We start from the raw sequence: 12820 nt of genomic DNA, 5'->3' as shown, positions 1-12820 counted from the left end.
CTCTCTCTCTCTCTCTCTCTCTCTCTCTCTTTCCTTTTGGTCATTGTAGTTTGCAACACAGATCTCTTTATATTTCCTTCCCTTTGATCATTGTAGTTTCCAATGCAGATACTCTCAGGTTATTTTTGTATATTCTTTTGTCTACTTTCAATACTCAGTTCTTTTCCACAGTGATCACATCTGTTATTTTCATAATGGTCCCTTCTCCGTTCTACCACCTCTTTGCCCTTCCCTCCCCCCAAACACACACAAATTTGTAGTAAGCTTCAAACCATTGACCATTCCTCCTGGCCCCTTTTTCCTTGGCCTCAGGTATTATTCTCACACTATTTCTTTTATATCTCACAAATGAGTCCAGTCATTCTAAATCTGCTTATAAATTGATGAGCATGGAGATTATCATGCTGAGTGAAACGATAAGAAAAGGGACAGGTAAAGCATTATTATTACTAGTCATAATATTTTACCTTAAGTTTTCATTTTAAAATAATAAAAAAATAAACCAACATATACTGATTTGTTATGTGTTTGTACATGTATAGAGTTCAACAGTTTGGGAAAGAGTTCCTTTTAATATCACCTGACTAATTCATCTTAAAGGTCCTTTACTTCAAAAACTACCAGGAATTACTTTGGACTGTCTGTGATTTTGAAATGCCTTTGAAGCCTTCTTTTTACCCTTTTCTAGAGAAGGCATTCTCCTGATAAGGGGATTCATGGCATTTGATGTCTGTTTCTACAAGGTGATGCTCGTCATGACCGATGAACAGCCGTCCTCAACTCCTCAGAACTAGAACATGGCTGCAGAATCCCTATGAGCAATTTAATGTAGGAATCCACGATTATGTGATCTAGGTTGACACTGAGGAAAAAAAATTACTGCCTAACCTATCACATGTGGGTTCGCTCCTCTACAAATCCCATGCTATCATCATTCTTATACTATTTTGCGACTTAGTAAAAAGAGTAAACTCTTTTCACCCTGGTCTCACATTATTACCTGCAACAAATTTTTGCTTCTGTGATTTCAATCATAAATGAAGCATAAAATATAAAGTACAACATGGATGCATAAATGTCTGGATAATTGTGGCATTAAACCTGTCCGATGTAACCTTTTCATTCTTATAATTGCAGATGCAAATATTCAGCGTGGTAGCTCTGGATGCTTCCTGGTAAATCATGCAAAACCAAAGCTTTGTAACCGAGTTTGTTTTCCTGGGACTTTCAGAGAAACCTCATGTACAGAAAATTGTTTTCATTATATTTCTGTTCATCTACATTGCAACAGTCTGTGGGAACCTGCTTATAGTGGCGACCATCATCAGCAGTCCAGCACTCATGGGCTACCCGATGTACTTCTTCCTGGTTTTCCTGTCCTTACTGGATGCATGTTTCACCTCTGTTTGTGCGCCTAAAATGATTATAGACTGCCTCTACGAAAAGAAAACCATCTCCTTTGGAGGTTGTATGACCCAGATCTTTGCTGTGCACTTCTTTTCAGGGGCAGAGGTGATTGTCCTCACCACCATGGCCTATGACCGGTATGTGGCCATCTGTAAACCCTTGCACTACACTTCTATCATGAACTCAAGGCTATGTCGCATTCTGATTGGAGTGGCCTGGGCAGGGGGTTTTCTGCATTCCATTATACTAACTCTCCTTACTTCTCAACTTCCTTTCTGTGGTCCCAATATCATTGATCACTTTATGTGTGACATATGCCCATTACTGAAGCTTGCCTGCACTGATTCGCACATATTTGGCCTTTTTGTGGTGGTCAACAGTGGATTCTTCTGCATCCTAATCTTCGTTATATTGCTTGTGTCCTATGGGGTCATCCTGTTCTCCCTGAGAAACCACAGCACTGAAGGAAAAAAGAAAGCCCTCTCCACCTGTGGATCTCACATTACAGTTGTGATTTTGTTCTTTGTCCCTTGTATATTTGAATATGCACGGCCTCCAACTTCTTTCTCCTTTGATAAACTAGTGGAGATGTTCTATACAGTGCTAACTCCTTTACTCAATCCTTTGATTTATGCTTTCAGAAATAAAGAGGTGATGAATGCCATGAGGAAACTGTGGAGTAAAAGAATGATGGTTTCTGTGGAAAAATAAAGTCTTAATGCTTGAAAAAAAATAAGTTACATGTAAAAGAGTAAAACATTTTGGAAGGAAACTTTGTATTGAAATAATATTTTCAGGAAGGCCTCTTAATTCAATAATTACAAAAAAAGATTGAGAGATTCTATTCTCAGACTTTGATTTTCTTAGATATCCAAATAAGCACGTATTATCATTATAATCAAATAAAGAAACAATTTTCAGTCTTACTTAAAATCAAATAATAATAATAAAAGATAAATACCAGTTACTGCTATTCATATATTTATTTTGTGATATTTTGGTAAATATTTATAATACTGGCATGGAAATCTTTAGAAATACAATGTGGATAGCCTATTTTATTTCTAGTCTACTCTCAGATCCTTCTTTTATTCCTCCCTACATGCTCCCTTGCCATCTAGTTCTGCAGGTGGAACTGACTTATTAGTTCTGTTAGCATTGATCATTTTTTAAATTTCATTATTTTTGCCTCCACATATGAGAGATCTGTTCTTCTATTCCCACTCTCTCAAAGTTGTCTTGTTGCTAAATTTTGTGAGTACTATATAAATCTCATTATGGTAGTCCACACTCAGCTGTATGCAGAACTCTTTTGCAGATTCCTGCCACACAAGACTACTGCTGGAAAAAATTCTCAGAATTTTTTATTATTGAATCACCAGGAGGTACAGTTACAGATTTACATATTTTGTTGCTTGTATTTCAGTCTGACATCTGCTCTTGTAGGTTCATTGCAACACTGTTTACGATAGCCAGAATCTGGAAAAATCCCTACTGTCCAATGACAGATGACTGCTTAAAGAAACACTGGTATATCTACCCAATGGAATACTATGCAGTTGTTAGGAAAGATGAAGTCATGAACTTTGCATATAAGTGGACCAACATGGAAAGTATCATTCTAAATTAAAGGAGTCAGAAAGAAAGAGACAATTTTGAAATATTGCACTCATCTGTGAAATATAGTGTAACAGAATTGGTGACTAACACCCAAGAATAGTAGAGATAAGTACCAAGAGGTTTGCTCCACAGCTTGGAAACTGGCTGAACGTGCTGGAGGAAAAGGCAGCTCAGATAGAAAAGGGAACACCAAGTAAAGTGTAGTTCGAGGGCCCGCTCTGAATTGGAGATGTGTGCTGAAAGTAGACTATAGATCGAACAAGATGGCAACTCAATACCTTTATTGAAAACCACTGCTCCCAAAAGGAGAGAGAGAGATCAAAAGAGAATGCTCTGGCACAGAGGATAGGTGGGGTGGGATTGTGTTGGGGCTGGGGTGGGAGGGATACTGGGATCATCAGTGATGGAGAATCGGCACTGGTGGAGGGATGGGTACCTGACCCTTGCATTGCTGGGATGTAGAATTATAGGTTTTCTGAATCTGCTGGAACCTGGAGGACTTGCTTTCCAGTGCTGCCACCTAATGGTACAGGTTTAGGACCACAGTTGTGGTATTGGAGTACCTGCTGGGTCTTACTGTACTGGTGAATTGAAGAGTGCTCAGTCATTGAAAACTGACTTAGTATCTCTGATGGTGTCTGTGTACCCTTACTCCCTACTGTTTCATGGAGAAATGTGATTTTGGAAATAAGCAGTCTAGCGTTCCAGAATCTGAAAAGACCTGGTCATTGTCCGGCGTTCTCTTGTATTGGAATATGTGTTTGGTCTATGAATGCAAAGATGTTATGGTTGTTTCACACTTTCTTTACATCAGAGTAACTGTGTATTTTTAGTTCTCTGCTTCTCTCTGTATTTTCTTCTCTCACTGACACTTGTATGGGATATCTGACTTAGATGCTGCAAACAAAAAATGGGAAGAGAGCAGTTTTGGAATCTCTCCACTTTTGAACCACTCTGATAACAATCTGGACTTCTACATAGCTCTGATCTCAGGCAGATGGTTGTGAAATACCTGCAAGTACATGGGTTGATTTTGATTTTATCCAAATCAGAAGCTCTGATAATTCTCCTTCAATTTCCATGTTGTCTCTACAAAGATGTCTGGTTCGATTTTGCAGTGGGATGTACAGGGAATAGAAGGATTGACTTTGAGCATTTTTAACACTAAGGAAATACTTAACTACCTAACTCTTCTCTATTCCCAGGTTGGACTGTCATTCCAGGTTTCATGATCTCTGTCATTTAGCAGAGGGGCCCCTGTTTGTAACTCTGCCTAATCTCAACAAATTGTGTACCTTTATTGTGCAACACAGCGGGTAAGGTGTTTGCCTAGCATGCCGCCAATCTGGCCATCCTCAGTTGGATTCTTCAGCCCCTCTCGAGAGCTGGGAAAGGTACCCAGAGTATCTTACTCCCACAACAAAGCCTTATTCGATATGGAAACACAGTAACAAGTCTCACAATGGAGACATTACAGGGCCTGCTCAATCAAATCAATGAACAATGGGAGGACAGTGTTAGGGTTAGTGTTAGATAGTGTTATTGTGTCTCTTATTGTGTAACTGGTCTTAGGCAGTGCTTGGTTCCTGCTCTACAAGTTGACTCCATCTTCTCTACCATACCATGATTTTTCTCATATAACGTGTTTCATAATACTTTTGATTTCTAACAAATATTGGCTATTGAAATAACACAGGAATCAACATGGAGTATATCTTTTAAGTATCAATTTTTAATGTAATTGAAGTAGATTCAAGTTTTCAAAAAATTGTAATAGATTTCAAAGAATGATGTCACATAAACCTGTATGTTACATAACCCAAGCAGCACATTATAGTAACAAAATTGTAGAAGAGATAGAAATAAAAACTCAGATCGCTTCATGATCATGTCAAATAAACTGCATGCCTATAAAAACTGACCAAAAAGAGGAGAAATACTTATTTAGTTAAAACAATTAATTAGTATTAAATTAATTATGGAAGATACAGAACATGTAAATATAAGCCTCCTTCATAAATATTAAAAATTAGTATGATTTTTTATTTTTGCTTTTTGGGTCACACCTGGAATTGCACAAGGCCTACTCCTGGCTCTGTACTCAGGAATTACTCCTGGCGGCATTCTGGGGACCATATTGGATGCTGAAATTCAAACTCGGGTTGTTCGATAGTAAATGCCCTATCCTCTGTGCTATCGCTCCATCCCCACATTAATATGACTTAAATGACTGTCCTATCCAAAGCACTAATCAGACTCTTTGACTGTCTAGTAAACTCCCATGACATTCCTCGAAGACATAGCACTGTATAGCACTGTCCTCCCATTGTTCATCGATTTGCTCGAGCAGGCACCAGTGACATCTCCATTGTGAGACTTGTTGTTACTATTTTTGGCATATAAATATGCCACTGGGAGCTGTTGCTCTATTCTCAGTCCTACTTAGTCTTCAGAGACAAAAATTTAAAATTTCTAAAATTTGTATTAAACTATCATATATGGGAGGCATCATGTTACTTCAATTTCATCTATACTGTAAAGGTACAACAAGCACAACTATCTTGGACTGGATAAAAACAGACTCTAAAGCAAACTGATTACCCAAAAGATAAATCTTCAGATGTGTGTACATTTAATTTATTTTAAAATTATATATATATATTTATTGAGGTACTATTATTTACAATACTGTAAATGGCAGTTTTAGGTCTACATCATTCCAACACCACACCCTCACTATACGACCCATTTTCCTCTCCAAAGTTCCCAAAGTCTTCTCCCTTCTAGCACTCTCTTAACACGTATACTCAATTCTGTGCACCAACTTCCAGTTCTCTTAACTTTTGGCCTTTTGTTGCTACATTACCATGTATGTTGGTTTATGCCACACAAATGAGAGAGATCATTCTGTATCATTACCTTTTCTCTGGCTGCCTTTACTCAGAATGATATCCTCTAGTTCACCTTCATTGCAGAAAATTTCCTAATTTTGATCTTAGAGTTGCATGATACTTCACTGAGTAAAGATACCACTGCATCTTGATCCAATGTAGTGGTTCTTTTGTGCTGTTCCCATATCTTGTCTATTGTATTAAGCACTGTGATGAACACAGGTGAGCATATATCCTTTGAGCATTTTTGTCATATATCCCTTAAAACATTAATGGGGGCTGGAGTGATAGCACAGTGGTAGGGCGTTTGCCTTGCGTGCAGACAGCCCAGTCGAGCCGGGTTCGATTCCTCTGCCCGTTTCGAAGTGCCTAGAAAGCTACAGAGAATATCTTGCCCACACGGCCTGACAAGCTGCCCATGACGTACTCGATATGCCAAACACAGTAATAAGAAGTCTCAAAATGGAGACATGACTGGGCTTGCTCAAGCAAAAATCGATGAACAACGGGAAGACAGTGACAGTGACAGAGTTTGGGGGTATATGACAAAAGAGATACTGCTATGTTGTAAGGGAGGTATATTCTTACTCTTTAGTTTAAACTCTCTGTATTGCTTTCAGTAGGGGTTGAAACAGATGACATTCTCACCAACAGTGACTAAGGGTGCTTCTTTGCCTCAACCCAGTCAATCTTTATTGTTTCCATAGTTTTTAATGAGAACATGCTATACTGATTGGCATGAGAGAGATTTATTGTAGTCCTATTTTGAATTTCCATATATTTAAGATAAAATGAACACTTTTTAATATTCCTTGACCATCTGTCTGTCTTCTTTCAGGGTCTGTCTTCTCCCTATTTTGGGTGGTGACTTTTGTTGTTGAGCTTTGTGAGTGCAGAATAGATCTTGGATATTAGCCCTTTATATGATGTACATAATGTATATGACTCCCATTATTTGTGAAGTCCTTTTATTATAACTTGAGTTTCATCTGCTGTGAAAAACTTTAATTTGATGTAGTCTCATTGGTTATTATTCTCTTTTCTTCTGTAGCCACTCGTTTCAGACACTTTGAGTTTTCTTGGAGAGTTTGTTTGGGGGAATAGGCTTACTTTTCTACAAAACAAGAATTGCTGTCCAAAGAATGTTGCTGGAGGAGCATCTTAACCTTATATAAAAGTAAAAACAGGACCACTTTCTCATACCATATATGATAATTGAAAATGAATTAAAGATTAAATACAACATATTGGTATGACTCACAAAATATAATATCAAAAAGTAAGTAAACACATACAAGTTGAAGGAGGAACTGAAAAGACAATTTCTCCAAATAGACATACAGATGCCTAATAATCATACGAAAACAAAGTGTTTCCTACCATGATGGGAGATAGTACAGTGGATAGAGCACATGGCTGGCATGTTTCTGACTGTTTAATCCCTGACAACACATGACATCCTGAACATCACTAGATTTGGCCCTGCTGCTCAGAGAACCACTGAATAACCCCTAGCATGGCAGGGCCTGAGAACCATATGCCCTTAGCCCCTAGAAGGGATGCAATTGTTCATTTTGGCAAGTGTTGCAGAAAGTTTTCTCCAGAATCTCTGAGATCTGCCTACTCCTCTCCTATTAACATTTTAATTATCATTAATGATCAATGAAATAAACTAAAACAACTAGCAGTTATTGCCTCACTCTAGAAACCACGGTTTTGGTGAAAGTATAGTGAGAATGAAAATTCATTTGCTATTGATGGCACTATATGTGGATTAGTCTTTAGCGGTAAAGGATGCAAACATCTAAATAAATAAAAATAGAACTTCATCATGAAATTTACATACAAGTGGTACTACCTGGAAAGAATCATGTCAAGCAAAATGAGTCAGATAGAGAGAGATAGACATAGAAAGAATGCATTCATCTGGGGAACATAAAGTAACAATATAGGAGACTAACACCCAAGAGTGGCCGAGATCAGTGCCAGGAGTTTTGATCCATGGCTTGGAGGCCACCCACACATTCTAGGGTAAAAGGGAGCTCAGATACAAAAAGGAGCGCCAAAAAAAGGGTGTTGAGAGGATCCTCCCAGAATGGGAGAAGCATGCTGAAAGTAGACTATAGACCAAACATGATTGCCACTCAATGCCTCTTTTGCAAACCACAACACACAAAAGGAGAGAGAGAACAAAAGGGAATTCCCGGCCAGAGAGGAAGGGTGGGATGGGGAGATGGGGGGTGGCAGGGATACTGGGACCCATGGTAGTGGGTCTCCTTCATGCAAAATTCTACTTCACGAAGCAGGAAGAAAGGGCTGCAAAGTTTAAGAAGAGAACTCCCAGAACAACAACCAACTGGGAATTCTTTGGCGCTGTTGCGGCAATATGGGAAGATGCTGTCATTGACAACATTGACAAGGAACACAATCGACTGTTTCAGCACCTCCATGATTGTGCAAGGCATGCCAAGAGAGAGATAGACACAAAAGATGCCTGTCTTTGAAAACTCTCGAGATCATTCGCCAACGTGTTTTGGCACAAGCCTCAGGCAACCAGAAGCAAACGTCCGAGCTCAGAAAGCAGTGCAGAGAAGCAATAAAGGAAGACCTCAGAGAGAGAAGAGCAGCAGTGCTGGCAGATGTGGCAGAAGCTGGGAAAAGCATTTGCAACGCCCACCTGTCCTTCGCCAACTACAAGACCAAAATGAATGCCCTCCAGCGTCCTGATGGATCTATCACATCTTCCAGAAGGGCAATGGAGAAGATTATCTATGACTTCTACTCAGATTTATTGATGGCCACATCCACCTACCCGCATATGAAATTCTAGGGATGGATATGTCATTACCAACATTCTCCCTTCTGAAATCCGACATGCCATTTTGTCGTTAAAGAAAGGAACAGCACCTGGCAGAGACAAGGTCACTCCTGAACACCTGAAGAAACTACAATCAGTACTCATCAATACTCGGCTCTTCACATGCTACCTGTCTGAATCGACCAGATCCACATGATAATCAAGCTTATTGAGGTTTCTTGAGAGTTCAATTTGCTGCTCTGGCTAATGTTCATTGATTTAAAGAAGGCCTTTGATTCTGTTGAGACTGAAGCAGTCATCGAATCCCTAGCCAAACAGGGTGCTCAAACTCAATACATCAGGATCCTCAGTGAGCTGTATTACAGATTCACTACCAGGATCTTACTGTTCTACAAGGAAGATATCATACATGTCAAGAGAGGGGTTTGGCAGGGTGATACAACTTCACCGAAACTCTTCAGTGTCACCCTCAAGAACATCATGCGATGACTGGAATGGGAAGGAATGGGAATGAAGATAGACTGTTGGCAATTAAACCACCTCTGATTTGCTGATGGCATCATTCTCATAACATCAAACTTTAGCCAATTCGCACAAATGCTGGCTGACTTTGACAGTGACTGTGGAAAGGTCAGACTGCGGCTGAATCTCATAAAGACAATTCTTATGAGAAATGGTCTCGTTCCTGATGTTCCATTCGCTCTCAATGGGAAGAACATCTAGGAATGCAAGTTATGTGTACCTAGTTCAAGAAGTCAACATGACGAGTGACCTGGCACCGGAGTTGCGCAGGAGCAAGAATGGCTTGGAACGCCTTTAAGAGCATCTAAGTAATAGCTAAGAGGAAGAAGAACCTCTGGCTCTGGGCACATCTTTTCGATTCCACTGCTCTTCCTGCATTAACATATGCCTCAGAGACCTGGGCCTTATGAAAACAGGATGAGAACGCTATTTGGGTCTTCCAAAAAGGAATTAAAAGAGCTATCCTTGGAGTATCACATTTCACGCAAATGAGAGAAAGAAACTGGAGTTCTGACCTCTGTCGATGTTCGAGAATCAGGGACCCTGTCTCCTTTGCCTAAGCACAGAAGATCAGATTGGCTGGACACATAATGAGATTTGAAGACGACTGCTGTACGAGAGCCATTACCAACTGCATTCCAACGGATGTGAAAAGATCACGAGATGGTCAGACTTCTTCGTCAAGACCCTGAATAATTGGTTTGAGGCTCTGCATGTTTTCTAGATCGAGCAGACGCTATTGAGCTACACTAGCATGCAACAGGGATGAATGGAGATGTTACTGGTGCCCACTCCAGCAAATCGTTGAGTAACGTGATGTCAAGTGATCAAGTGATCAATTGCTACTTCTTAAACTTATAACTTTTACTATTATTTAATAAATACAAATGAGCACATAAATACCTTTACCCACATTGTAGAACACTGCTCTGACATTATTTTAAAATGCAGATGTCTGATTATCTATCACAAAGAGATTATATTCCATCTCCTTCTACCCAATATTCTTTCATTAAGGGAATAAAATAATTTTCGAATTGAAGCAAGTAGCAGATGCAAACATGATTAAAAAAACTTTTATTAAACTAGTACATATAGAGTTTTTTAACAATTGAGAAAACCAATGCAGAGTTAAAGATCTTAGAAACTCATACAGATGGGTTATTCCTGATCGGTCGGATGTTGAGAAACAATTCAATAGGTTCATGGTGTCTCAGGGAAGCATCCAGTAGGAACTCAGCTAAGTAGAAAACTTTGATTTCTTATATTTTATTCTTCCCTTCTCCAAACTATGCTCATTTAATGTTGCACAATCGTTGAGGTACATTCTTTGCATCATCACCTAGAGATACTCTTCCTTTGTCTCTGAGATAAAGAGACAGGACATGGGAAGAATCTTTACTTCATGGCCAGTCTCTAGAAAGACATTTGCTCACAGAGGATCTGTCAGCACCAAACAGTTCAATAAACTGAGTCATGGTAAGAATGATATTAAGCCTTTTGTATTTTAAGAAAGAATTTTAAACTGCATTTAAAACTATCAATGTCATAACACAGACCTCAAGTTTATTAGGATTAGGTCTATCACTTCACTATGAATTCTTGGGAACATAACCTCTCTGTCTCAACATTCTTTAGTTATTATAAAATTGTATTTATACTGTTGATAAATATTTTGCCCACAAGGGAAAGCCGTGCAAGTTACCGGTGACATATTTGATATGCCAAACACAGTAACAAGTCTCACAATGGTACTGGGCCTGCTTGAGCAAATCTATGAACGAGAGGACAGTGACAGTGACAGTGACAGTGTCGATAAGATATTTGAAATACATTAAACCCTTAATATATATCAGGAATTAGAAGAAAGTCATTTGGTTGAGTGTTTAAAATACTTGTTATTTCTAAAGCTAAACCTAGATTTGTATAGTTATGTTCATTTTTGATATAATACAATTTAGGTAAAATAACGCATATGTACCACTTTGTCTTTGTCTCCATCAAAGAATCAACTTATTTATTCTGATCTTATTCTGATAGTCAAAAAATTATTTTTTGCAAATAAATTCCAAGAACAAGAAACGGGAGGCATCACACACCATGTAATTAAAATATATTGTAAATTTATAATTATCAAAACAGTTTGGCACTGGAATAAAAATAGAGAGACCAGTGGAACAAAATTGAAACGCAAGAGATAAATTCTCAGGTGTTGGATATTAACTTTCAGGAGAGGGAATCACGATCACGATCACGACCACCCTGTTGTTCGTCGATTGCCTCGAGCAGGTGCCAGTAACGTCTTCTTTGTCCTAGCCCTGAGATTTTTTTTTTTTAAAGTGCCATATTCAAGGCTTTTTCAGGGTTAGGAGAATGAGACCCATCATTGTTACTGGTATTTGGCATATTGGGTATACCACGGGGAGTTTGCCAGACTCTGCCGTGTGGGCATGTTACATTTGGTAGCCTGCCAGTTTGACCGAATTAGGAATGAGATGATAAGATGTCGCGCGGCTGAGTCCGGGATGTCCGGGAGCTGAGTGTGATGATCTCTGGATCCTGGCCGTTGTTGGAGTTACACGGCAGTTGGTGGGTGTAACTGTCTAGTTACTGGCAGGTCCGGTCCCAAACTGTGCAGGCTTGGAGATCTCAGCCCCGGGTCCCACACACCTGGGTTCCTCTGTCAGTTCTTTTATGCGTGAGGCTCATCCAAGTGTGTGGAGAGTGCTCCCAGCATGGCCTTGGCTGGGCCTCAGTGGTCTTCAGCTGTTGGGCCCTGGTGGAGACAGTCAGGCATAGGGTAGGAGACTCTGTCTTGTTCTCTCCCAGGAGCTGAGTGTGATGATCTCTGGATCCTGGCCGTTGTTGGAGTTACACGGCAGTTGGTGGGTGTAACTGTCTAGTTACTGGCAGGTCCGGTCCCAAACTGTGCAGGCTTGGAGATCTCAGCCCCGGGTCCCACACACCTGGGTTCCTCTGTCAGTTCTTTTTTTCTATTCTAATGCACTATTCCCAAAGGAGAGGGAATAGTGCATTAAATTTTAATCCCACCATATATTACATCAGAGTAAACAGACAAGGAATTTTTTTGTTACAAAACACTGTAAGGAAAAGGGTATTTTATTATGTAGAAATTCTTAGCTTTCAACATCTGTATTTTCATGATCAGAACTGAGAATAGCAGTGTATTCAATTAATATATACCTCTAATAAAAATTTATAACTTTCACTATACTTTAATAAACATGGTTTAGCACAATAATAACAATATTTTAAAATTACATATGGATGCTGGAACTTATCAAAGAAATCTGCTATGACATTTTTATAAGTACATAAAAGTTTCATAGTTTATCACATACAGAAAAAAAATATCTTAAATCTCTGTATTTCTAATTTCTATTTCTGAAGATAATGAAAGTATCTCTATACAGAAACACAGATGCATAAAAAAACATGATAAAAATAATATAATTGATCAGGGACAAAATATTTTGCAAACACTTGAGAAAACCAAATTAGAATTAAAAGTCTTTGAAACTCATACAGGTGGGGAATTCCC

At 39.0% G+C, this 12820-nt stretch overlaps 1 protein-coding gene across 1 annotated transcript; it reads left to right on the top strand.

Annotated features, from left to right (window-relative positions):
* The first annotated feature begins 1182 nt into the window (after positions 1-1182).
* LOC130045822 (olfactory receptor 4C15-like) lies at positions 1183-2118 on the top strand. The gene has a single exon (XM_056138709.1). It carries the CDS (start codon positions 1183-1185, stop codon positions 2116-2118), a length of 936 nt encoding a protein of 311 aa, XP_055994684.1.
* The last annotated feature ends 10702 nt before the right edge of the window (positions 2119-12820 follow it).

This window comes from Sorex fumeus, unplaced genomic scaffold (assembly GCF_029834395.1).
Source record: "Sorex fumeus unplaced genomic scaffold, SorFum_2.1 ptg000007l, whole genome shotgun sequence".
Lineage (NCBI taxonomy): Eukaryota > Metazoa > Chordata > Mammalia > Eulipotyphla > Soricidae > Sorex > Sorex fumeus.
The sequence above is the reverse complement of the archived record's forward strand: the minus strand, read 5'-3'. Positions and strand labels throughout refer to the sequence as shown.

Bases quoted from the DNA above. Each gene is read 5' to 3' on its own strand.
- LOC130045822 (XM_056138709.1), top strand. From the start codon at position 1,183: ATGCAAAACCAAAGCTTTGTAACCGAGTTTGTTTTCCTGGGACTTTCA.